The sequence below is a fragment of the Hippoglossus hippoglossus genome, chromosome 7, assembly GCF_009819705.1.
Source record: "Hippoglossus hippoglossus isolate fHipHip1 chromosome 7, fHipHip1.pri, whole genome shotgun sequence".
NCBI lineage: Eukaryota > Metazoa > Chordata > Actinopteri > Pleuronectiformes > Pleuronectidae > Hippoglossus > Hippoglossus hippoglossus.
The window spans coordinates 9,899,563-9,926,746 of NC_047157.1; the positions used below are offsets into that span (position 1 = coordinate 9,899,563).

At 41.3% G+C, this 27,184-nt stretch overlaps 2 protein-coding genes across 3 annotated transcripts; one reads left to right on the forward strand and one right to left on the reverse strand.

The window, feature by feature from the left end:
* Positions 1-1,790: 1,790 nt before the first annotated feature.
* impdh2 (IMP (inosine 5'-monophosphate) dehydrogenase 2) lies at positions 1,791-15,047 on the forward strand. 2 transcript variants are annotated; one of them, XM_034589936.1, is made up of 15 exons: positions 1,791-2,134; positions 6,026-6,074; positions 6,475-6,576; positions 6,946-7,020; positions 7,390-7,596; positions 7,942-8,029; positions 8,160-8,359; positions 8,733-8,823; positions 8,998-9,093; positions 9,957-10,028; positions 11,764-11,907; positions 12,246-12,390; positions 12,782-12,925; positions 14,407-14,490; positions 14,650-15,047. In XM_034589936.1, exons 1-15 carry the CDS (start codon positions 2,037-2,039, stop codon positions 14,669-14,671), a joined length of 1,617 nt encoding a protein of 538 aa, XP_034445827.1. In that variant the 5' UTR covers positions 1,791-2,036; the 3' UTR covers positions 14,672-15,047. The 2 variants fall into 2 exon arrangements, with proteins under 2 accessions (XP_034445827.1, XP_034445828.1); XM_034589937.1 differs by lacking the exon at positions 9,957-10,028 and having other exon boundaries at positions 1,807-2,134; positions 14,650-15,034.
* Positions 15,048-21,317: 6,270 nt separating this feature from the next.
* LOC117764290 (MICAL C-terminal-like protein) lies at positions 21,318-26,674 on the reverse strand. Its single transcript, XM_034589940.1, has 2 exons — positions 25,850-26,674; positions 21,318-23,621 (listed from the first exon to the last, which is right to left on the reverse strand). The coding sequence occupies exons 1-2, from the start codon at positions 26,373-26,375 to the stop codon at positions 23,332-23,334; spliced, it is 816 nt and encodes a 271-aa protein (XP_034445831.1). The 5' UTR covers positions 26,376-26,674; the 3' UTR covers positions 21,318-23,331.
* Positions 26,675-27,184: the final 510 nt, after the last annotated feature.

Genomic DNA, 27,184 nt, shown 5'->3' on the forward strand with positions numbered 1-27,184 from the left:
TGGATACGTTTTTTTATTTTTCACTTTAACAAAGAGAGGCATGTTAAGGGGAAAGATATTCATATGTGTGCAATTAGGTGCAGATCAAAATGGTTTCATAGGGGGACTATAGGGTCTTGGCGGGGGTATACACTACACTGAGCTCTATTCTGGTATTACACTAATGTGACATTTTCAATTATACAGCCGAGCCCTATAAGTACTCGTGCTGCTCATTGATTACAGGGACGACCTGTCCATTTTTTAAGTCTCAAGCATCTTTGCTGCAAATGTGGATTAAAAAAAGAAGTGCGCTGACACGCTCTATTCCTACCCTCAGTTTGTCATTGATTACTCACTGAGTACCATCAATGTAAAATGTTGAAAGGAGTCCGAAGGTTGACTTAAGTGAATTTAAAGGAAGTAATGGGATTACATAAAAGTCTGTAGAATCATTTTTATGTTTCTCAACACTCACTGCAGTGCGAACACATGCTGCAGAGACCCACATCACCTCTGACATTATCATGTTGGCACCTCGTCTCATGCAGGTCCCAGCTGTGCATCTGCTACAGCCTAATATAGTTAGGTGTGATAGTGTGCCAACACAGTATTAACTGCCCCACTGCACTGCCCAACCTTATGTGAGTGACCCAGTTTCACCATGACACAGTAGCATGGAGTGGGGGGGACTGCACCTTCAAGTGTTTATCCCAAAGCACAACAGCCATGTGGCTCCTAACATGAAACAGCTGCATGGTGCTGAAAGATAAGAGAACTGTTCAAATGGGGCACATTTTGCATTTCTGACATCAACTCACCAACCCCTTAAAAAACACCTGCAAAGTATAATGCATTTTTTGGAGTCTTCATATATTTTTTAACTGCAATCAAAGTAAAAGATGTGAAGTCATAATTTTGGCTGCTTGTCCTTAAACCCAAATATATTTTTGTACATGGGACAGTGCACATTATGCAGCACGAATGTGCTGAGATCCGGTCTGTTTCAAATCTGCACCTGTAATCCGGACACAAATAAAAATGTATTTTCTAATCGAGCAATCAATAAAAATAAGACACTGGAGTGTATACAGCAATGTCCTTGCAACCTCAAGCTAACAATACATTTATTGAAGTATAAAACTATAGTACAAAACACGATTAACAAATCTATAAAAACATAAGTAGAAATTTAGATTTTAATTCTTTTACAAACAAAGATTTGTTATTGGACCCCTACTGACCCTGAGTGGACATGGCAGTTTCATTATTTACCCAAGCCCCCACAAACCAATCTGTACAGAACAGAAACTAACTGATGACCAATAGATTAAACAATTGTCTGATTCATTTTGAACTATTTTGTTTAATGATAAAACACAAAAGTTAATACCAAGCAAAAATGTCAAAACTTCAGGCCACTATCTTCTCAAGTCTGACTGATTTCAGAGTTTGTAATAAAAGTTAACTCAACATCTTTGTTTGTTTTTCTAAATGTTGGTTTGCAAAAACCAAAAAATCGTTAGGGTTGATAATGATTAACTTTTTCTGGAATTTAGCCATTATCAATTAATCAATCAAACGTTCATTGTATTATAATAATTATTTATGCATGATTGTTTTATTATAAATACAGTATGATAATATGTAAATATAACCATTCACGAACTAATTACAAAATGAGTGGGCGTGTCGATCGGATGTGACGCCAGTCTCGGAAACGCTGTCACAGGATAGTAACGCACGTGTGGACGGAGGAGCTGCAGCAGAACGTGAGTACCGAGCGCGTGCAGCCGGAGAACAAACAGCCCCGGCAACAGACGGTAACAGCCGGTAACACGCGGCGGACAGCGTCTCCGCAGCGGTGGAGCGCGGAGCAGGACGGTGAAGTGACCGAGGAGGAGGAGAGCGCCACGGACGAGGACGAACAGAGTTGTCGGTGTCTGTCCCCGGGCCTGTGTGTGTGTGCGCGCGATTGTGTGTGTGTTGCCATCGCAGCTGGTTGAGTTGGTTCCATCAGCAGCCGGGACCGAGCAGAGGACCGGGAGGCGGACGTCATGGCGGACTACCTGATCAGCGGGCAGACCGGTTACGTCCCAGAAGACGGTTTAGCGGGACAGCAGCTGTTCAACGGGGGAGACGGACTCACGTACAAGTAAAGAACCGACCACTCCCACCCTCTGCACCGAGCTAACCGACCTACACGCGGCCGAACTCCTAACCGACACGCTGCTGTGTGGGTTAGCTTAGCGTGCTAACACTAGAAGTCTGGAATGTGGGCACCGCTCCCTCCGGCTAAGTATCACAATAGGTTAGCTTGGTGTGGCTAACACCAAACCAAGTTGTTTACTAGCTGACAAACCCCACATCAGCATTTCTGTAAACACTGAAAACACGTCAGACACATGGCACAGGCAGACGAGTGAGGGGCTATCCGGTACTGAAACCTTAACCACACAGGCTAACTCCCACACAGACATGTTACCAGACAGTTTAGTTACTCATTAATCGATCCATTATTTAACTGAAACATTCAGCCACCCTCCTTGTAAAGGGACAGTATACGAGTGCTATCACAGGCTGATAAGTACACCTGATGATAAGGAAACTGATCTTTACAACAAGTGTTCTTCCCACATTTACATTAAAAGTTACCAGAGCTTCAAGTGGTGTCTTAATTTTAACTTAAGTTTTAAAGGTTCAGTGTGTAGAATGTAGTGATCTAGTGGTGAAGTGTCATGTTGCAGCTGAACACCCCTCACCTCACCCTCCTCTTCCAAACATGGAAGAGAACCTGTGGTAGTCTTCAGTTTTCATAAAAACTCAAAAGATGTCTAGTTTGTCCAGTCTGGGCTCCTGTAAAAAACATGGTGGCCTCCGTAGAGAGGACCTGCTCCCGATGTAAATATATAGTATTTAAATATAAAGGGCTCTTTCAAGGGTAAAGAAAATAATTGGTACAATTTAGATGAAACACACTAGTGGAAACATCACTAGGATACTTTTATATACAATTTCTGCCAATAGATCCCTTTCACCTAAATCTTACACATGACCTTTTTAAATTATCATCAGCCTGAAGAATGAAATTCATAAGAAGAAATGGAAACAATGTTTGTGTTCTCTATCGGCTTATAAGATATGATAACAGATGCTTCATGGTTGATCCACGGTCAAATTTCAAGTATGAGGACAAAGTTCATCTATTGCCCCTCCGTAGAAATCCGAGCCACTACTTCACCAACTGGGCAGTTAAATTGTTTGGCAGAAGAACTGATGAACACATTGTCTGATTCATCAGTGAAGTTTTGTTTTGCTTTGAACTTAACCCACTGTTGGGATTTCTTTTCTTCCTTTTAAATCACACACTATCCTTGTTCCGAAAAATGTTGTTATGTTGGCCGGCATTGAGCCTGGCTATATTTGGCCCCTGCGTGGTATTTGTCTGTGCGCTAAACAAAGCAAACTTAATGCGATGTACTTCATCATGGTTTTTGACACTTGTGACCAGCAGTTGAAAACGGGTTCAAGTCTAAATAATATGGGAGCGAGAAAAAGTGGAAAAACATTACATCTGGCTACAAGCTGTAGCCAGGAGACGTTTGGCTATTTGTCCGTTGATTGGTTGACCCACACAAATTGATTTAATTCAATTTTAATCATAGATCAATGTTTTGAATTTTGATGTATTCCTTGATAAAGGCCAAAACAATTGCTGCCGATAACCTCTCAAAGAAAGTTTCATGTGATTTTTCAAATGAATATTTTTGGGGTAAGACCTGTTGGTGAAATCGAACCTTTAGCCTGAAGATGGCACTTGGGCCTCTTGGAGAATATATCTGACATTTTTCACTGTTTTCAGTAGTTTGCTGTAGATGATTAGTCAAAGAATTCATCAAGGATTGTATTATGGCAGTGATATCCTGCAACTCAAATATCTGCTATTCAACATTATGTCGGTCTAATCTAAAGTCTGAAATTAAGAAAAGTGAGTTACTCCTCGTGTTTGTAAAGCAAAGTTATATTTACCTGATAATTCTATAACGCAATGAGCCAATCAAATGTTTTTAGCACTGTTATTAGTACCAATGTACATTAGTGTCGAAGCAAATATATTCTTAACGCCCTGTGATCCAATCAATCCATGATTTTACTGACTGATTTTGCAGTTGGCGGCACATTAAAGTATATTAGTTAATAGTACATTAGTAATAGGTAAATGACTGACACGTGTTGGGACACATCGTTTCACTTTTAGGTTTCTGTCTGGTCTCACTGTCACTTGGTGCTCACCATGACTCAGACGCCAAAACGATGGTCATGCATCTATTGCATCTCTGCATTTTACATGTGCCCTCGCACTGTAACGTGACTCTCGGAGGATTCCCAAGAAAGAAATTCGTCTTACATCTGCTCTGAGAAGTTGAAGTCCCTTTTTTTTTTTTTTTTTTTTCTTGAATGCAGTCTTCTATTTCTGAACTGGAAAATATTTTCTTGGACATGCTCACTGTTTATAGACACACATAGTTGCGTTTTGTTAAGTGTATGTTTAAGCCCATGAAACCTGAATCTTTCCTGTCTTCAGTTTTGATTGGCTGAGGCAGGTTCAAAGTTGCTTAGCTGAACAGGTCTTATAAGGACCCCAAAGGCTCACCCAGGGGTCTTCAACTGAAATTGCAAGAGGTCCAGAAAGCAACCCTCCTACCCTTCTGGGGTCTGGATAATTAGATCCGTACAAAGACAGGCTCATGCTTTTTTACTAGACTAAATAAGTTTAATTCACATTTTTATTGCACAAAGTTGCTTTTGGAACAATACAAAATAATTTTAACACACACTGGCAAAATTGCCTATGCTGGACAAACATGAAACAGTGCAATAAACATTTAGTCACATTCCTTTTATCCATAAAGATGTAACATCCTCAAATGAAAACATATAAAGTGCTCTTTCAGCTTGAACTGAGCTTAACTACAACTTAAAGATTGAAGCAAAAACTAAGAAAAAGTAACAAGGATACTTTTCATAGGTTCATTCACATTTAGACTGTTGTCTGTAGGCCTGCTTCCCCAATTCAGTGGGAGAAATTGGCTTTAGCTTTCTCTGCTAGTATTTTGAACCTTGGGAGGAATGGAGTCAGTGCCATTCTCAAACAGGCATGTAAATGTCCATCAGTCATTCTTGAACCTGATTTGGTCTTAACAATGTTAAGTGTTGAGAATGCTGAATCGCAACTGTACGTGGGCTAGGGCTTGGCGATATGGCCTAAAATAAATATTGCAATATTTTTAGGCTAATCGTGATGCACAATATATATCGAGATATATTGAAATCTCTTAATCACTGTTCAATGCTAAATTCATAAAAGTCCACAGGAAGTGCCTAAGCAAGCGGACGTTAGCATTCATGCACTCTTTAACGATGCTCCCATCTGTAAAGGGCCTTTTATGAAAATCCACTGTATTCTCAGCAAGTACTCGTATGTCCACTGTTGTGCGGAGGGGGAATGAGAAAGGACCCGCGTAGATCGCTCATACTGGGCTTTGAGCTCATTTCTTTTCTACATCCTTACCTACTGCTGCGGGTAAGAGTCTTCAAAGTGTCTGTTTAGTTTTGTAATGGCGTTTTTAAATCGCTGCTTTTGACAACCGCAACAGACTCATTGCAAATGAGAGACACCGGTCTCGTTTTCCTCACTGCAGGAAGAATAAACACATACTTTTCTGTCCACTCTGCTCGGAAGACTCCGGATTTTTGATGACTCCATATTTCGCCCACATCTGCGTGTCTGTCTGTGTGCTTCACTCTATCTAGCAACCCGGCTACACAGTATATGATAGCAACACATAGGACCCAGGCGGCTCTACTGGACTGGCATCGTTATGCCTGATTAAATGTCCAACTAAGTAACCCCCAAAAAAGGTTTGGGAGTGAAGAAGAGTTGTGGTCCAGATGGAAAGCTCTCGCGGTCTGGATGTGGACAGGAGTCTGCCAGTTGGGGACCTCTGGTTTAACCTCTTCTATTCTTTTCTTGTCTCTCCTGCAGCGACTTTCTGATCCTGCCAGGTTACATCGAATTCTCATCAGATCAAGTGGTGAGTTGTAATTGACATTTTGTTTTTAACTTAGGTGAGAGTGAGAATTATCAGCATAAATATTCTATGAATTAGGGTTTTAAAGATGCTATAATCACATACAGACACTTCATGGTGATAACTGTTGGTTTGATATTTGCACTTTTTACGCTCATTCATCCTTCACTTTTTGTATTCTTCAGAATTCATGAAATAACATATGAGCAAATAATGTGGAATCTCATAATGGTTGACTCTGATATATAATTTGTTAAAAATTGGTTTAATTTTATTCAATTGTCCTGGAAAGATATGACACAACACCACCACCTACTGTGACAGGGTCCAGTTTTAATTACAAATGACACAGTGGAAGAATAAAAGGCTGAACCACCATTTCTATTGTCTGTCTTTTATCCAGGACCTGACATCAGCACTCACCAAACAAATCACCATGAAGACCCCCTTTGTCTCCTCTCCTATGGACACTGTCACAGAGGCCGACATGGCCATTGCTATGGCAGTAAGTAAAACACACAGCACACTGTCAAAGCTTCAATATGCACAACAATAAATGGGTCAGTTTCAAACGCTGTAACTGTTCCCATATATTGGAATGGATGTTTAAAAAAAAATACATCCAATAGAGTGCATAAAACAGCCCTACTTATGTTATGTTTCTGTCCCTGGCCATTGGTTGGTTGGAGATTTAAATTTAAATATGGAATAATTAATAGAGCTTTGTAAATAAAATCAGGCACATTTAGAGCTATCTGTTGCAGCTTGATTGAACTTAAGGGGACTGTTGTGCCGTGGCAGGGTATGAGCTCTACTGAGTGACATTGTAGTTGTTCCTGTCATGACAAACTCTTAATATATTGTCTCCTCACAGCTAACAGGTGGTATCGGTTTCATCCACCATAACTGCACTCCAGAATTTCAGGCGAATGAAGTTCGCAAAGTGAAGGTAATGATGATCATCTGTGGTTGTTTTCTTTCATTTCATCTCCTCACTTATCGTTATATCATTGGTTATTTTCACTCTATTGTTTTCCTGTCCTTCAGCCTCCCATCTTTCTCTTGTCAGTGTCATGCTTTTCCCCCCACTCTCAAGTTATTTATTTCTTGTTTATCTGCATCTCACATGATCTTCTCTTTTGTTTTTGTTTGGTCCTTTTAGTCAGTTTGGTTGTAGATAGAAGATAGTTTCTACCCAGCATCCTTTGCTCCTCTGCTGTAGGCAGTGATTTATTTTTCTCCTTTACCACTGCTCCTCTCCTGACCCCTTTTTCTCTTCCTCATCCCCATCCCTGTATTTCTTCCCTTTCTCCCCCAGCGTTATGAGCAGGGCTTCATCACAGACCCCGTGGTGATGAGCCCCAACGAGAGCGTACAGGACGTCTTCCAGGCCAAGGCTCGCCATGGCTTTTGTGGCATTCCTATCACAGACAACGGCAAAATGGGCGGCAAGCTGGTGGGCATCATTTCTTCCAGAGACATCGACTTCCTGAAGGAGGACGACCACTACCTGCCACTCAGCCAGGTGGGCAAAGTTTTGAAATAATAGTACTTTGTGATGATAAAGAACAGTGTTTTCCCCAAAAGCCAGAAGTGATTGGTAATACAATGATGATTAATCATGGGCATAAAAAAGTTTCTGGAATCCAGGAACTGACATTTGGCAAACAGCTGATGCATTGATCATTAGAATTTTTAAACTGCTAGGGAATCATAATTCATTTTATAGTGAATTGTTATGAATCAAGCAAACGCATAAAAAAACCTCAGAATAAATAATATAAAGTTTTCACATTCTTGGAAACGTACAACATATTATTCCAAGAATAAATGCTGCCTTTACATTGTTTTGGTGTCACCATCTTCACAGGTGATGACAAAGCGGGAGGATCTAGTGGTCGCCCCCGCTGGAGTGACGTTGAAAGAAGCCAATGAAATCCTCCAGAGAAGTAAGAAAGGTGAGTAGAGTTTTAAATGTATTTCTCATAAGTTCAATCGGGAATGTAAAGGTATGACATAAAACTGATTAACCTACACACTAGATGCATTAGTCAATAGTGGTTTAGTCTATGTGATTTCTTCCTGCAGGTAAATTGCCTATAGTGAATGAAGAGGGATCCTTGGTGTCCATCATCGCTCGCACAGACTTGAAGAAGAACAGAGACTTCCCTCTGGCCTCCAAAGATTCCCGTAAACAGCTGCTGTGTGGTGCTGCCATCGGTACCCACAACGATGACAAGTACCGACTGGATCTGCTGGTGCAGAGCGGCGTGGACGTGGTCGTACTGGTAAGTAGGACTTATAAACTGTTTACAGTGAAGACAGGAGAAATTTTGGATCAATTTCAGTCTTTGATGCAGGTTACACTGGTTGGTTTTTATTCCCAAACAAATACAAACTGGTTGAATCAGTGCTGTAACTGATGGTGGGGAGCAGACTGGAAGTGAGCTCTTGATCAAAATTAGTGATGCTTCAGTGTACTGTTAAATGTGCTTCCACTGAGTGATCTTTTTTTTAAAAAATGGAAATCCATGTGAAATGAAGACTTGGTCTTGATCAAAACTCGATGGGAGAACATTTATTGCCAACTTCTCATCTTTATCTGGACACTGAGCTGTGAAATGATCGAAGTAATGATGTGTGTTTTTTCTCTTCCTCCAGGACTCATCTCAGGGCAACTCGATCTACCAGATAAACATGATCAAATATATCAAAGAAAAGTACCCCCACCTACAGGTCATCGGAGGCAATGGTAACTACACTTAAACATAACTGCACACTAATATATGGGAAAAAAACTCAAGTAGTTTGGACAGCTCATGTAAACGGCAACAGTGATACATTTTAAACTAAAACATAGCAGTGTGAATGTAGCCACAAAACTGACTAAGGTTGTGTTCCCCCTGTCTCCCCCTGTCTGCCGTAGTGGTGACTGCAGCTCAGGCGAAGAACCTCATCGATGCAGGAGTAGATGCACTCAGAGTGGGGATGGGCAGCGGCTCCATCTGCATCACACAGGAAGGTGAGTGACTGATCATCAACTCAACACACACCAGCAGCCTTGCTAACTGCTCCTCAGCGACAAAGCCTCTAAGGTGGTTACTGGATGTGCCAGAGGACTGATCCCAAAACCTGGATGAGACGATAGTGTCAGTTTGACAGTAGCACAAAAATGCTTGTTGTATCCTGTGTAGTTTGTCTTAGTGTAAAACAGTTGACTTGTAACATGTATGAGGAGCCTCGGGTGGAAACATGAGCGCTTTGATTTATACCCTCTCTCTGATGCTCTCTGTGACACTTTGGATGCACTTTTTTGTGATGCTAGAAGTCTTTAGATTACCTTGTTTTGATTTGCTGTGGCCTTTACAAGTCAGGTTGTGAAAGAATACGAGCTACGTCGGATTGTGGTTCAGTACGGAGGCTGATATTTCTCTCTGGAAGTCAGGAATTTTAGGTATTGTGATCAAATGATCTGATATTTTAACCCTATGTAGAGATGAGCTGAACAGTTTAGAAATGTTGGTTAAATTGCATAGTTTGGGTTGTTCCCAGAAAAATAGTTTTGAGTTTGGTGCTGAAAGTGGGTTTGGATTGAGATGTTTTAAATTAGGATGGAGTTTATGTTGATTTTCCAGACATAGTGAATATAAATGGGTGTTGTTAGTCTCTGTGCTTTTTGATTCTTCACCTTTCTGTTTATTCATTTTCTTGTGCTTATTGTTTTTCTTCATTTTTGTCTGTCATCTTCATCTTGTCATTGTTCCACCTACCTCCTCTTTTTTGATCATCTCTCCTCTCTGCTTTCCCCCTCTCAAATCCTCACCCCTACCTCCCACCCTTGTGTTTGTATGGTGTGTGTGTGTGTGTGGGGGATTTTATGTCCAGCTCCCCCCAGTATACCACCAGCAATAAAGCTCCACAGCCCCAAAACCCCAACCACTGTTACGGGATACAGTGGTAAGTTTGCCCTCCCCTGGGGCTCTCAGTGGCTCCACTATCACAGTGTGACACCCCCCCTTCACTTCACAGCCTGCTGCATTGATTGGTTAACAGCTTTGCTTTGGTAGAAGTAGTGGGGGTAGTGTTCGTAGGGTTTTTGTTTAGTTTTTGAGAGCTGGCTGTGGGGGTTTTGGGGTTCTGGGGTTTTGGGGTTTGCTTGTTCCCGCATCCTCACTAATCCGTCAGTCATCCCGAGTGGATGTGGTTCTTCCTCCTCCCACTGTACTGACCTCTACTGCTCTCTGGTCCGGATGGTGTCGTCCGATAGAAACAATGTCCACTTGTATGTTTTGGTTAACAAAAGATACCATGGGTCAGATGGTGGCTGGTATAAGTCCAAACCCACTGTATTTATTCTTATGCTACTTCTCTGACAGGGATTGTGATTTATTGGCCCACATCCACCACCCCCACCATTGAATCTCAACTATTTCTAACATCCATTCTTAACTTTGCACTGGAATGAGCAAACAGCAGAAAATGGCAATACAGAGTAAACAGGATTAATCGTACACGATATTAAAATTGCAAAAAAGAGTTTTGCTCAGTTATATGAAATCCCACCTGAGTGAGTTTGCAATTTAGTCACAGACTTTGATGCATGTGGTCTAGTGAGAGCAGTGGCGGTCACATCAGTATGGAACGACCTGTGACACCTCTACTTCAGACACCTCGGGTGAATCAGTCTGTCACTGACAGAGGTTTAGCAGAGGTGTTAATGCTGGTTGAGATCAGACAGCCTTGTGTTTTCAGGTGGTGGCTTTGCCTCAAGACTTGAGTAGTTGGATTAAGATGGAGGCCTTTGTGCTCCACTCTAATGTCTTTCTTAAACTCTCAGACTGCACACGTGGCACACCCTGCACATGCCTGTGGTTGTTGCACTCAAAGGTGACACATTTTTGAACTATACTACAACTGTGTGCCAAAATCTGTACATGGGTGTGATGTATACATTTCTCAAATGAGATGTGAACAGTGAGAAGCAGCTTGGACACCTTCAGATTTCTCCACTGTGCCCTCTAGTGATATCCTCCAATAACACGCGTTGTACATCGGCAATTATGATTATATGGTTATAATGATGATTTCATTTTCACACTTTAATACTAACCATCGGGAATTATACCGTGGTAATCGTTTTTTTTTTCTTAATAATTGATGTTTGTGAGCTACTGTAAAGTCTGTAAGTGTCTTTAGTGCTGTAATAGTAGTTCATCTTTTGAGAGAATCGGACCTGATGCTCAGGAAGGTGTGGGGGATTTATCTGCTGATGTGACAAGTATAACTTCCTCATTCTCACATTTGTTTAACCAACGTGACATGAATGCACGTGTTCCCAGCCTGTCTGCTCATTGCTGCTGCTCAGTTTTTTTTAATTTTTTTTTTTTTTATCAAACATCAACCATTGAGTTTCAACCATGCATGTCTATCCAAACTCTGTTCTGTTCTCTGAGCTCAGTCGAGAAGTTTTTGATACAATTCCTGTTTCCAGAGCTTTATAATTCTTTCTGTGCCAACTGTACCTTTGTGTGATGAACAGTTACTTTCAGTTTTGTTTTTGGAAGAGGTAGGATTGATGTGGGTGTATATAGTGCAAGACGATATATCCTGTAATACTGATGAATCTATAAATGTATAGTTAAGTTGGCCAACTTCTTGAGCTACACACATCATCTTTCTTCCCCTCCACCAGTGCTGGCATGCGGCAGACCCCAGGCCACAGCTGTCTATAAGGTATCGGAGTACGCACGTCGTTTCGGTGTGCCCGTCATCGCTGACGGCGGCATCCAGACTGTTGGGCACATCGCCAAAGCTCTGGCACTGGGAGCATCTACAGGTATGGATACATGTGTTTCAGGGTCAGTGTACAAGAGTTTACGATTTAAATATCTGGACATCGGAGGAGACTGATGTAATTAATGAGGATTAGTTTGAGGATAGAATTTTTTTCGTCTGTTGTATTTTTGAATCCATGTAAACAAGATTTTAATGTGAGCTGTAGATGTTCAGATTTGGATGATGGTGTTTGTGACGCTCAGTGGGAAACTACGATTACACTAGAGGGAGGAGGAAAGAGCAAAAAAGACAATGTCCTACTTTTCCCCTTTTTAATTTAAAGCTTTCAGTTGTCATCACTAAGATCCAGTCATTTACCTTCTTTCTGTCTACGTCCAGTGATGATGGGCTCTCTGCTGGCCGCCACTAGTGAAGCTCCTGGTGAATATTTCTTCTCTGACGGCATCAGACTGAAGAAGTACCGCGGCATGGGCTCTTTGGATGCCATGGACAAAAACCTGGGCTCCCAGAACAGATACTTCAGGTATTGAAAATCTGGACTTCTACGGGTTAAGTTACAACAAAGCAAGAGACTCATTCCTAACCTATGAGATTTTCTTCCTGTCACCTTTGTAAAGTCAAGAGACAATTCTGTCAGTTTTTCCCCAATGACAACACGTCCTCATGTGATTTTCAGTGGTTTTCAGAGCAGCTGGTGAAGAACAATGAGACTGCTAATGAAAGACCAAGTACCAGACTTTACGGGCGTAATACTTTTTAATTGTTTGGGTTCAAAAGCAAATAAAAAAAACCTCGAGTCAATCATTTTATTCACTTTTCGCCACTAGGTGGCAGCACACAGCTTGTAGAAGATCATCTGGTTGGAAGACACCCACCACTCTCCTCACTTCTCTCTCCTTCCTCTCCCCTCACAGTGAGAGCGATAAGATTAAAGTTGCTCAGGGTGTTTCTGGAGCGGTGCAGGACAAAGGTTCCATCCACAAGTTTGTTCCCTACCTGCTGGCCGGCATTCAGCACTCCTGTCAGGACATCGGTTCTAAGAGCCTCACACAGCTCAGGTAAACACATTGCACCTTTTACAGCAACAGTTATGGCTGATATTTAAATGTGGGCAAACCCACTTAAAAAGGGCGATTGACTTTTTTCCCTTTGCCAGTAGAGGAGTTGGCCTTTCAGTTTTTTCCCCCAGTGAGTCACTGAGAACTGAGGCTCCCTCGCCTCGCTGTCGGCCAAATTAGTTCACCCGGGTGTCATGTTTCCATCACTGCAGATCGGAGCCAGAGCAGATTAAAACCCATGTCTGCCGCAGAGTCATTTGACCCGGGAGTGAATGCCGATACATTTCATTCCCATTGCAGATAAAAGCCAGATGTTAGTGGCTGTATTGACAAGTGGAAAAGAGGCTAGAGACGAAGTAATCGTGTGAAATCAGCCTGTGTAACAGTGGGTTTTTCTGAGCCCTCTGAGGACCAATCCAAATAATGATGAATGTGGACCAAAAAGTAAATTTGAGAGGATTTCTTTTTTGGAGGGGGGGGGGTTGTTGTTTGAAGAACACAATTAGAATGAAACCATTTTAATGTTTGATTTAGCAAAAACAAACTAAAAACTGCTGTCAGAGCAATCAATAGTTTACATATGATACTTTATTTTGGGCTGTGCACACTAGACCTTAAGGAAAGCACAATTCAAAACAGCCATTCCGGCCTCTGTGATGGCAACAGCTGTATATGGAGACTTCATGTTTTCAGGTTGTTTGTCCACTGTATCTCAGGAACAGTACAGTTGTTCATTAGATGAACTGAGTTCGAGGGTCAGACGTCAGTCACCTCACTCAGCATGTTTTTGTCTCATTGAAGTCCTAATTCTTAACTACATTTTTATTGTTTTATTATGGAACTGCAACTTGACTGACAAGTTATGCATCAACATCAAACTGATTGCTTTAGTATCCAATTTATACTCTGATATGATTGGCTGAACAATCATCACTGATTTTGTTGATACCAGTTGTTAGTGAGTTTTAGCTTCAGCTGTACTGACACACGAAGCTAAGATGGTGACTACGGTTTACAGAACAGAAGTCAACATGTGGGCCAGTACTTGTTAGTGTTTGTGTCACACTATGCTTCTGTGTGATGAAGCTTGTATGTAAATCCCTCTTTTACACCAACATTAGTCGGTATACGCAGGATTTTTAGACGTAGGGTTAAACCGACTAAAGAGGTGATTGAATTATTTCCATTGCCAGTGGAGGAGTTTGCCTTTTTCCCCGTGGTGACTCATGTTTGACGTCACTGTCGCACTGAAAACTGAGAAGCTCTCTCACCTCTTTCTTGCCAAATTAGCACGTTCACCGCAGTGTCCCGTTTCCATCGCTGCAGATCGGAGCTGATTAAAACTGCAGAGTCATTTGACCCGGGAGTGAATACTGATTGAATCCATTTCCATTGCAAACACAAGCCAGATGTTAGTGGGTGTTAGTGGATTTTTTTGACCAGTGGAAAAGGGGCTTTACAGTGTTTCTTTCCTCTTGCAGAGGCATGATGTACTCTGGAGATCTGAAATTTGAAAGGAGAACATCATCAGCTCAGATGGAGGGTGGAGTCCACAGCATGCACAGGTACACACACACTTCTTCAAACTACACCAACTCGACTAAGCAGCTCCAAGTTCTGTGTTGCATTATCTTTTAAGTTAAACCACACAAAGCTCTGTCGTCATGGGAAACCTCAGAGAGCATCATGGATATTTATGTGATCTCTTCTTCTCTCTCCCACAGCTACGAGAAGCGTCTGTTTTGAGGACGTTTAGCCCGAAGATGAGGAATCCTTCCAAAAGATTTATGCAAACTCACATTGAAACACACTACTTGCCAGACCCTCTCGTTTTCATACTCTACACATGCAGACTAACTTTTCATACAAATGCGTCTCTAAAGATCAGTTGTCACACACACTCCTCTTCCAAGGATCATCGGTCTTCCTGCCAGTGCCATCTATGCATCGTCTGTGTTTTTATCTGTTTGTGTGTGAAGGAGGGAACTAAGCATTTCTATGTATTTATCAGTACATGTGTGATTGAATCCTCCAATGCCTTCATGTCTCCAGTTTACTGCTGTTTTCATTCTAAAGGCAAAAAAGTTGTCCAATAATAATAAAGCTCTTGTTTTTTCCACAAGCTGCTGTTTGTCATCTTGTTTACAATGTAAAGCAGTTTTACACCTAAATGTATTTTGACAGATTTTGCAGCGTTCCTGCTTCTGAAAAATTCTACAAAGTTTGTAATAAAACGGAAAGAATTATAAACTGATGCCTGAGACTGGAGTCTCATGTTAGCCCGAAGACGAGCTGCAACCTGTCACCTGAGAAAACTCCTGAACAACCGAGAGATTTAGTTTCTGATGAGAAAATCCCTTCCTTTAACATGTTTGTTTAGAGATGTGACAACTCCATGATATTCTGAAACTACGTAAACGGAGCCATTTCAAACTGATAAAATTATATACAGCTAATACGGATTTGATTATTTTTCAAGGCAGGATTTACACAGGCATAAACGCTCTTCTCCAGGGTGGGAGTTAATATCCTGTAACTAATACTTTATATAGCATTTATCTAAACAAAAGGTTACAAAGTGCTTTTAAAAAATTATAAAATTTTTTATTTTATTATATTTACTTATTGTTTAACGATTATAGGGAACATACTTGGAGATGTTTGACAAATGACTGCAAGAATTAAAATTTGTACATATTCCTCTAATATGGCATTAGTAAGACTTGGTTGAATTAACATGTCGAGCAACTGAACACTCCATATAATTGTTAGTAACAATATGTATTTATCCCAACAAAAATAAAGGGATACTTACAATAAAAACTATTCTTTTAAGTACATTTTTCATGTATCTTTTACTACATATATCAGCAACTATCTGTTTTTTCTTCCCTACAACAGTTTTACAAATCACTGTTTTACACCCACAATAGATTCAGACGAGGCCATCACCAAGACTCACCTATGAATTAATATGACAATGCAAATGTTTCAGTAGCAATATCTGCAGCATCATTTATTAATACTGCAGAGTCTGTAATATTGTATTTAACAGAATACAGAAGTAGACATTTTAGGGATTTTAAGTCATTTAGAGAAGTTACTGTGGTAGTTTTACTTTTACTTGAGTACATTTGTCTATATATTTGTAATTTAAGTCTACGGAGGAAATAGTTAAGAATTTGATTAATTTACAGCTGCTACTTTATTAATACCAAACTGTAAAATCAGAAATGAAATCCAAATGATTCCATCTGACAACCTTTAAAGTTTGATTTTTAAAGAAAGGAGTTATTCATCAGAAGTTAAGGTTAACGAAATTAAATGAATGAACTTCGAAGTAGAACAATGCAACGTGGCATTGATTTCAGTATTCATTACACGGAGGTGCACGCCAGATGTTGCCAGTTTATCCAATCACGCTGCAAAGTTGTTAATTAGTAAAGAACATTCAAGGTCACAGTTCCTTCCACCTTATCTCCACCTGCCTCACCTCGTTCCCTGGGGCTGCTGAACGTCTCTTCGGGGGGGGGGGGGCGGGGGGGAGATCACATGCTCCAGCACCAACTTCACCGGACTTTCCAGGCTGAAACCCAGACGGGCTGAAGGGACTCCTGCGGTCACAGTCTGTTGGCCACACCTGTCTCACATCATCTCACCTCGTCCATCATGTCACACGCAGATGTTTGTGATTAACACTGAAGGAGCGAGTCGGTTTACAACTGAAAGATCAGGGATTTTACATGAGGAAACACAAGGATCATATGGAACGTTAATACTGCTGATACATGTACTACTACTACTACTACTACAATAACTACTGCTATTGTCACAACTGAAACTGTTAATCTGAAAATTCAACCAATTTAAACCCTAAACTACACTGACATGCAACTAAAATTCAATCTCATTAGGAACCAGTACTGTGACCAGGTCTGATCTTGCTGCTGTAACCTCTCTAACTATTATAATTTGAACATACGACTATTGATGTCATGTCTGCTATGGATGTGTTAGCAAATGGAAACTATAGGTTCAGGTGCCAGAGCCTGTTTGATGTGACACAGACACAGAGCTCAGTTCAAAGTCAAATTGTCCCGATTACATTTATTAGCTCCTGATCCTACGTTACGATGTTTTCACCCCTGTCTGTCTGTTTGTATGTTTTATTGTAAGCAGTATTACACAGAAGCTACAGGGCAGAGCCCCATGAAACTTGGTTTGAGAGATGCAGTATGTGTCAGGGAATAACCCAGTACATTTAGGATTGGATCCAGATCAGGGGGCAGATCCAGGAGGTTTTTCTTCAGCTTTCTTTAAATGTCAAGATTGGACGTTTTTCAATATTTCTTGCTTGTTTTAATGGAAGGGGACTGTCGGGCCTTGGTGAAGGTACAGTATGTGCTGTACTGAGAACCACAGTTGAGTGTGTGATAACTAAATCCAGTCCACTGCTGATTTTATCCTTCATATTACAGCTGCACATCAGACTGAGGCTACAATAACATTTCATTAACATGCAGTTAAATTATAATAGTTATTAAAAACAGAAGAGCAGAATTGTGCTGCTGCACCTGAGGCTCAGATTGATTCTTATAATCAGTGTTGTCTAGTATTTAGTATGTTAGCTCTATGGTGTCAGACAGCTAAACATGTAGGTTAACATGCAACATGCAAGTCTTAAGAATGTGGTGAAAGGTTTGGGGGGGGGGGGGGAACTGGACCAAAACTACATGAAAACTAAAAGTACATACTTCTTTATGACACTTCTAAGAATATTTTCCTTCATAAAATGTATGTAATGTTATTTTCGGACTTACAGAGTAAAATTTTAGAGTAGAAATTTAAAACTGTGCAGAGTTTAAACAAACTTATAAAAAACTCGATCATGTTAGTTGGAGGTTTAGTCACCTGTGGTCTGGAGTTTCACATCGTGGGCCGGAGGATCTCTCCGGTTCACAGGGAACTAAAGAGTCAGGAAGCAGATACAAATCTTTCACTGAAACTACAAAAATAAATACATGGATGAATGAAATAATAAATAAACAGATTCTGCTTTATTTGTCCAGGTTTTGAAATACTGTCTCTGAATTTTCTGCCTCCACCAACAACATGAAGTTAAAAGGAATTTCTTTTGTGTGGTGCTCACAGCATTAAAAATCTACATTTGATAAATTAACACCTGTGGATCATTTCCAGAAAGTGTCTTTCTTTTTGTTTTACATCAAGTGTTTCCAGTGAAACTCACCACAGTGATGTGGGTTTTGTTTGTCGAACACACAAGGGCCGGCTGTGGCTCAGGGGGTAAAGCGGGTCTTCCACTAGACAGAGGGTTGGCAGTTCGATCCCTGTCTTCTCCCTGTCACGTGCCGAAGTGTCCTTGGGCAAGACGCTGAACCCTGACAACTGTACCAGTAATGAGTGATATAGAAAGTGCTGAACACAGATCAGTGTATAAATGGCAAAAACTATGTTGTTAAGTGCTTTAAGTGTCCATTACGATTATAAGCACTATATAAATTAAGACTATAAGCAAAATGTAAATACAGACCATCACCATTCAAACACACACGTCTGGAACCTTTCAGGTTGTTTCTTTCCTGCTTCAGTTGAACTGAGGCTTTATCAAAAATAATCTTAACATTTCCTCTTGACGTTAACTAGTGTGGACACTGAGAAAAGAGACAGTAATTCAGTGAAGATTCACATGCTGTATAAAATACATACTATTAAAGTGTCTGAATAACTCATATTAGAAAGGTTACATTCAAATTGTGTTCAAAAGTGTCAGTTTAGGTTTGATACATGAGATTTAAGACTGACTGACTGCTCCCTTCACAAACAAGCAGGTTAAACAATAATAAAAAAGAGCATTTATGTTAGAGTCCCTCTACATATGCATTTTGGTGCTATACAAATAAATCTGAATATTTGAGAGTTCATCCAGGGACACAGAGAAGACAAGATAGTGGCTGTTGTCTCTCTCCAGAGGGGAGGGAGTGGATAAAGGAAGGAAAGGAGGAGTTGTGTGTGTGATCAGGAGAAGTGAAAGTGAAATTAATCTCTAGAGAATATTTAAAGAGGAAGTGTAGACTGAGCTGTTGGCGGACGGGACCACAGCGCGGGGACACACTGAGCTGAGATGTTGGTGAGCTGGAAAAACTTTAAGACGCCATTTAATCACTGCTTATTCACACAAGTGTCCTTTTCTCAGCTGCTCGTGCTCTTTGACTTTGCTTCCTTTCATTCCTCCTGCTTCGTTTCTTCCCGAGTCCTCTGAACAGCATTTGTTGTTTTTCAACTTCTGAACTTTTACACTTTGTCCCCACAAGTTCTCCTCCAATCTGTCTGTGTCTTATGGATTGTCAAGAATGTGTTTGTGCCATAATTCCTTTCATTTTTAGAAAGCTGAAAAACATTCAGGGTTTCTTATCAGGGGTTGAAGTCTCGAGGACAAACTGGAAACATGTTGGAGCTTGTGCTGTTTTATCCAAGTCTTCTTTCTTTCTTTCTTTCTTTCTTTCTTTCTTTCTTTCTTTCTTTTTCTGCTGCTTCATTATTTCACCATTTTCCAGGTTTACTTGAAGCTTTCTAAGGACACGAGAGTCGGAGGCGGCTTCAAATCGGTGTCTCAAAACCTGTTTCACTCTCCACAGGAAGGAATCCTCCGATGCAAATCTCTTCCTTCATATTTCCTTTTCAGCGCTCTTCTTCCTTTTATCGTTCCATCGGCTATTCGTCGCCAGGCTGACCTCTCGTGCTCCGTGGAGCCCGCTCTCCTCCGTCTCTCGGCAGTTGACACAAAACAGGTTTTTCGAGATGGAGCAGCAACACAAAAGGACTATTTATAAAGCGTGAAACTGTAAGTGATAGGTGAAGATTCTCTGCTGCAGTTTGTAACGGACGGTCCTGAAGGTGGATTGATGAAGCTTTAGTTTCAGCATATTGAAAGTTGATAATGTTGAGCATCAGGATGTTTTTTTTTTTTTTTTTGTTAAGTAAGCTTTGTCACTTTTTCTCCACAAACAGCAGAAATGTTTTCCATTCTTCTTTCTGATTCCTGCATCACGAGGAAGCTGAAGTGTCACTGCTCGTGCTCCTCTTCATGCGGTTACAGTGGAATACGGTTCACTGCTGCAAATGAAACACTGTTGGGTTAAAAGGGGGTTACAATGCTTTAAAAAAAATGCACAGTATCTTTTTTTAAATTAAAATAATCTTTCCCCTAAATATTCTGTGTGTCTTAGATATGGTCAATCAAATTTGATCGTAAATATTGTTTCTGTCTTCACTCAGTTACAGCAGAGTGAATGAAGGACTTTCAATGGTCTTATTGTTCTTTACGTTTTATCATCCAGTGAACCCAGAATCCAAAGTTCTGTTTCTGTCGGTGTTGTAAAAGAGTAAAAAAAAAAATGAAGAGTTACTGAAGAGTGATGAAAGGAATTTAAGATTTTTCTTCTTTCATCAAGTGTTTCAGCTTGTTAGTGAACTATATCACGTACAGTTCACAGCTCAGTAAACCACAGTCACTCAGCTTGTGTGGAGAAAGTTTCCCATCATGCCAGATGCATTTGAAACAACTGCTCAGTGGTTTCATTACACTCATTGCTGGTGGTTTGTAATCAGATCATAGAGTCACTGAAAAACAAAAACAAGACTAAATTGAGCCAGAGGTGTTACAAACCATATCATTTTTTTAAACTCAACTGTCTGCGACTCACAGTCCCACACTGCAAACTACTGTCTGAGGCCTGAGATCATGAACATAAAAACAGGTTTAAGGCCTCGTTACTGCGACATGAAAGAGTTCAGAGTCAGTCTGCAACAGTTGGAGAGAGATTTACAAAGATTTGACTCAACTCTCTGGTGAACGGACCCTTTAAAAGTAAAACCACAACAGGTGCAGTTTTCAACGTGGGTTGTACACAAAGTAGGATGCCGTTCAGTATAAACCACCCATGTGATTTCCTGGCTGGTATCTAATGCTTGTGTTCTTTCATCAAATGCAGGACATGTCACTTTAAAAATCTGCAACTAAAAGAATAACTTGTAAAACGTTTTTCAGTTCTGCACACGCAGCCATAGATTCTGTTGAATTTGTCGCACTGCTGATAATTCATCTTTTTCTCCCGTTTATAACAACTGCTCTCCTCTCTTCAGCGGTGCTGTGCTGCCCGGACCGGAGCCCTGACCCTTGTTTTGGTGGGTGGGATTGTAACGGAACCCATAATGCAGCTGTGATTCTGGAGTCCAGCTGGTTATGGCGTCCGTTTCCATCCCACAACGCACAGGACCCTCTCAGCAGACGGGCCGATGGCGAGCTCTCATCTTTACCAAGAAAACTTGTGACCAAATCCTGTATTGTGTCCTCACGTTTCAACCACAGATGACTGTTTTTCATATTATATCAGCTGAAAACTTTATTGTTCCTTTAAAGAAAAAAAAAAAACAATGATATATTTAAACAGTAAAACACAGGTCATAATATAGGACAGTATAAAAGTATAATAATATGAATACACAACCCAGCTGACTGAACCACACGGACAAATCAAGGCCTGATTAGCTTATGCGTGGTTTACTTGATTCATTAGAGTGAATGTCAGGAGCTCACCACTGTAGGATTTCACTTTTGTTTTCATTAAAATCAGTAAAGAAAGTGAAGGTAACAATGTTGAAGCACTTTATTGCTGTGTTGCTAGTTTGTAAAATGGTACATTTGTGTGCAACGACTGAATTTTGGTTTGACGACTGAGTTTTGGTTGGACTACAGGTGTTGTTCCTCAATGACACGTTTTCTCCCGGATTGCTGAACACAGTAAACGCAACCGGGAATTTCGTGTCAGCCAAGAATGACACTTCAGACAGCGACAGGCAAATTACTTTATATTCTTAGTTTGTGAAGTCTAGCACTACATTTTTACTCAATGTAACTGCACTGCATTTTTTATTAATAAATCTTACAACTTTAAACCTTTATCAGTTTCTGAGTATTTGCTTTGCATCCCCATGCGTCTGTGACCTGTTCTACAGACACACCACTGAGGAGCAGCATTTCCTCCACCCAGCGTTTGACTTGTACTTGGAGCTTACTCTGGCTTCCTCTCCCTCCAGGGGGCACTGCAGCACTGTGACGGCTGAAACATGATCTTTACATCAATGTTCGCCACAGCCATGTCTTCTCTAAATGCCAAATTTCAACAGCATTACCTCGGGTGACGTGCAGCGACTGCCATCTCTACTGAATTCATGCAGCTCTCTCTGCATATGAATGCTCCCAAATGAAAGCAAACGCTTACTCAAGCATTTCCTACAACAAAAGGCCACAGCGGCCAATGATTTGTTTTTGCTTTAGCGTTGGGTTCACTGTTCACACACCAACATGCTCAGCTGAGCTGGTGGGAGAGGCACAGCACGTCCGTCCACACGTCACATTCTAGGGGTTTGTTTTGCGACACGTTTGTCTCCTTTCCTTCAAACGGAAAGCTGTGTTCACACTGCAGGTGTTGGAAGTCTCCAGATTTAGATTCAGCAGCCTCACACCGCAGATGACGTTTTTCTTTCAGCCCAGTTTGCTCCACACAAACCAACAGTTGAGATATATACGCCACAAAACATGAGCTTATTATGTTCAGGAAATTTTGTAAAAAATTTAAATAAATCGTTTCTATGATGAAATATATTTAGTAAAGACTAAATGTTGTGATGGACGAATGGACAACAGTCTGTGTGCGTCTGTGAGAACACACACGCCATCTCCTGCTCACATCATTTAACGTGACCTGTTGCACTTCTGTTAACAAGGAAAATTGCAAAGCTGTGTGTAAGTTAGGCTTTCTAAACTAATACAAATATAATGATTAAAAATATACATGTTCGTCAAAATCAAAACCAGTTGCCAAAACACTGCAACACAATTATACATTTAGTATAAAGTCATCAATTCACAACTGGCTGATTATATATATACGATTTTTGGGGAATATTGCATTACAATATGCATTTAACAAATGGTTTATGATGCTGCTACAGTGGTGCAGAGTCTCTGTCCCTGTCAGGTTAGTGTTTGGTTATTGTTTCTGTACATTTGTGTGTTTGACACCACGGTCAGTTTACAGTGAAATAATAATTTAAGATAATACAGATAAAATCACTAGCAGTGAATCAGAGCAGTGGTGGGAGCCTGGTCTGGGTTTAACCTGAATCTGTATCCGCTGCAGGCCAATGGGGTTGAGGTTAAATGCAAAATGATCTTTTTAAATACAGTAAAAAAAATTTTTTTAAAAAAGTAATGGGGTCTCAGGCACTAGTCAGCTGGTGGAGGGGAGAGTCAAACATGTTCCCTACACCTCAAAAAAAGGAAAACCCTGTCGTTCACCATCGTCACTCACACAGGAAGTCAGTCAGCGGCCTGATGGGGCTGAAGATGAAGGGAACCTAGAGAGTATCCTGTCAACGAGTTCCATGTGTCTCTCATGGTTTTCTTGACTGACCCGTTCATGCATGACTGCGAGCTGATTCATTAGATTGTTCTGCATTTCCCTCTCGTGGTCCATTAACCTCTGAAGCCGGGCGTCTTCCTGCGCCTGCATGGCGGAGTCCATCTCTCTGAGCTGGGCGACTGTGGCCGACACTAAAGCGGAGACTTGGTCCATGACCGTCGTTTTCCTTTTCTTCGTTGGCACCTTGTATGCTAGGAAACCAAAGACACAAAGCAACCTGAGAGTGACCGGCTTCTTGTATAGTTTTGTCTCTGTGACTCTAAATAAAGTAAACTGCATGTTTACACTCACTAAACATCAGTCATTTCCTCTTTCCTAATCCAGAGTAGAGCCAACAACAGAGTGGTTGTCCTCATTACAGACAGAGGCTGATTTCAGACACGAACTCCAGAAAATGTCCGGAAAATTGGGTCCAGACATTTTCTGAACATTTTCTGAACTTTTCTGAACAAAGAATGCAGCAGGAAATTGTCCGGGTGAGACGGGTTCACAACAAAAGGAAACGTCTGGAACACTCAGACAAGGGGCGGCACCTAAGCAGAGCAGGAGGCAGGACATGATGTATAAATTCCACTGCAGAAATCATGTGTTTTTGTTTATGGCACGTCAACACCAGTGTCAGCCCCAAAAGCTCTCGATTCTTCCTGAAATGTTTGTACTCCTTTGTTTCCCCCCCCCCCCACTTTTACATCCATCATGTGTTAGAGAGCTAGAACACACCCACTCGCTCACTGTGACATTCTCTTGCTGAATCCTCACATGGGCTCACCGTGACATTTTCCAGACGTTTTACTGGGGGGCTGGCAGGAAAAGTTTTGGGAAAATGTCAGGCGCAACTGACTCTGACATTTGCATTCTCACATACGGCCCCTCTGGAAAATTCCAGGAAAATGTGAGCACAGCGCATGTTGTCTGAAAGCGTGTAGACACAACGAGTGCACAATAATGAAATACAGACTTCCTAGTGCATTTGATTAATTTGCATGGCTGCATTTTCTAATGGGAACAAGAGGGTGTGTGTTGCAGAAATTTATATTTAAACACGGGAGCACGCAGCAGAAATGTTGGGATTTGACAGCGTGTTCATATTGACCCACCACTGGTCTGATGGACGGTTCGAGGGTCATTACATAACAGCCACGATGGAGAAGTGGGTTAAATAGTGGACTGTGACAGACGGAGTGCACTGATTAAAACTGAGCGTAAACACAGACACCGATATTCGCCATAAGAGAACAAGAGCGGCATTAAAGCAAAAACTTCCATCGGGTGGGGGGGGGGGATGTTTTTTAAAGTAAAACCTTCTGGAGCAAATTATGACTAGCGCACATATTTAAAGACCCAACTCTCCACTGTATATCGTTGCCATACAATATTATTTAACTTTTAAAACTGCTCAGAGAAGCTCAGACATTTTCCAGACGGGCTGCATGTGAGAACGCAACTGTCCGAGTCAGTTGCTCCAGACATGTGCCAGAACATTTCCTGTCAGGCCCCCCCCCCCCCCCCCCCCCCCCCCCGGTAAAAGGAAAAACGAGTGAGTGGGTGCGTTGATGATGGAATGTTCCAGACGTTTCCTGTTGTTGTGAACATGTCTGACCCGGACAATCTCCTGCTGCGTCCTTCATGTGTGAAAAGCTTAGTCCGGAAAATGTCCACACCCATTTTTGCAGCAAAACAACGTATGCCTCATCACAGACAGGAGAAAAGTCAGAGCGTTTCTAATCTTTAAAAACTTTGTCGGTTCTTTATGCAGAACATTATTTTGAATGGTAAGGGGAGCAACGTTTCATGTCTACAACAAAGCATAACAAATGCTTTCCTTATTCTGCATCTGCAACAGTTTGCAAAAGGTTTCACAACTTAAAGGGGGGGGGTCTATTTGTGAGAAGAGTCAGTCGCTCCCCTCTGGAAGTGCTCTATTGTTTTGGTGTGTCTGTTTCCCTGGGACACAGGCAGCTTATAGGAAATGCTGGTGCAGTAAACAACACATCTGCAGAGGTCGACTCAGACACCGAGCTCAGCAACCAGCCAATTATTTAACTGAGAGGTTCTGCTGGAGCTGTTCAGGCTCTCTGCTCGGGTCGGTTCAACTTTCAGGCTGTTTTTAAGTTGGAAAGTTCAATAGTCTGATAGTTAACGGATCTTTTATAGAACAATCTATCATCTCACACTCTTTCATTCACAAAGAGCACTGTAGAAAATATCTCTGCAATGTTCCATCTGGTGACACTCAAAGTTATAGATACTTGACTGTTTGAGACGTACAAGTTGTATCATTTAAAATGGATTTATTATGAATGCATCTGAAAGAGTTTGTACTCTGGACATGGATTTGACATTTGATAAGAGCTCAGTGTTGAGTCCCAGGACCCTGCAGGTCTTCATGCTGTCTAACGACACAGACACATATACTCACTGGTGTTGATGGTGTGCAGCTGCTCTGGGGGACTGTACTGGTCATCGTCGTCCTCCGGCTCCACGGGACCCAGGTGCTTGTCCACCTCGTCCCAGAGGCCGACCACGACCTCATGATGCTCGTCGCTGAGCGCGGACGGCGGCGGCGGAGGCGGCGGAGGAGTCGGCGGCGGCGGCGGCGGGGGCGAAGGCGAGGACTCCAGCGGGGGCGTGGGACTCCTCTGGCGCTTCACCGCCACGGGGGGGCAACCGAAGACCCGGTGGCACTGGTCGTAGAACGGCCAGTCGACGCGGTCGCTCCCGCAGCGGATCTTCTGCTGGTGGTACTTGAGGTACTGCTTCCTCAGCGCCTTCAGCTTGCTGATCACCTGCATGTGGGACCTGAACACCCCCCTCTCCGCCAGCTGCTTGGTGATCCGGCTGTAAACCACCGAGTCCTTCACGGTGCCTGTGATCTGGTTGCGGATCGCCTCCGTGCCCCGGATGTTCAGAAGTTCTTTGATTTCGTTCTCCTGCCAGTTGTGCATCTTCTCTCGTGAGGAAAACGCTGCGGCTCAAGCGTCTCAACTTACTACAAAGACCTCCCTTGTATATTTGCGCCCTTTACGTCACATTTCTGAGCCGGAAGAAGACGAGCTCAAAGATGGTCTATTGTGGATGACTCACTCCGTTGGCTAAAAAGAAGGCTGTGGCTTAGTTTGGACTATATTAACGATGCATTTACACTTTGCTGTGTGGACTTAGTGTTTGTTTTTTCAAATTATAAGAGAAAAAATAATGCTTTTTTTTAACATGCTCGTTATATTACTGGCCAAGTTACACATCCTTAAATGTTAAGTGCTAAAACTCAACCCTATTTTAGTGTTTATCGTCTACCTCCTGTAATAGAAAAGCAGTAAAACCCCTCAATATTTGCACCAAATTTAATACATCGATATTATTTTATTTTAATATGTACATTAATTATTTTCTGTTTATTTTATCAGTTTGTATGCATTTATTATACTATATTTTACTTATTTGTTTTATATTTGTTCGTTCGTTTATGTGTGCTTTGTTGTTTTGCTATTTGTTAAATAAAGTTTATTAAAAAAAAATAGTTGCGCATTCATTTATCGTTTATAATTTTTTTTCAAAATGTTTACATCTCTTTATAACAATAATAACAATAATAATTCAACTTCTTGCTTGATTATCAATTACGATAAGCAACCATAGGGGTATGGACTCATTGTAATATTTTATGAAATAATTAAAAGTAAATAACATTTGCTTTACTATAATAGGTAAAAATCACACTTTATTTACAACAGGAAAAAGCACAGCCCCATCATCA

What these genes read in the sequence shown, in the direction of transcription:
- LOC117764290 (XM_034589940.1), bottom strand. Translation starts at nt 26,375, where the DNA reads ATGCACAACTGGCAGGAGAACGAAATCAAAGAACTTCTGAACATCCGG. An exon ending in GCTGCACACCATCAACACCA is followed by an intron (nt 23,622 to 25,849) that starts GTGAGTATATGT and finishes TTGGTTTCCTAG; the next exon opens with CATACAAGGTGCCAACGAAG.
- impdh2 (XM_034589936.1), top strand. Translation starts at nt 2,037, where the DNA reads ATGGCGGACTACCTGATCAGCGGGCAGACCGGTTACGTCCCAGAAGAC. An exon ending in GGAGACGGACTCACGTACAA is followed by an intron (nt 2,135 to 6,025) that starts GTAAAGAACCGA and finishes TCTCTCCTGCAG; the next exon opens with CGACTTTCTGATCCTGCCAG. An exon ending in GCGTGGACGTGGTCGTACTG is followed by an intron (nt 8,360 to 8,732) that starts GTAAGTAGGACT and finishes CTCTTCCTCCAG; the next exon opens with GACTCATCTCAGGGCAACTC.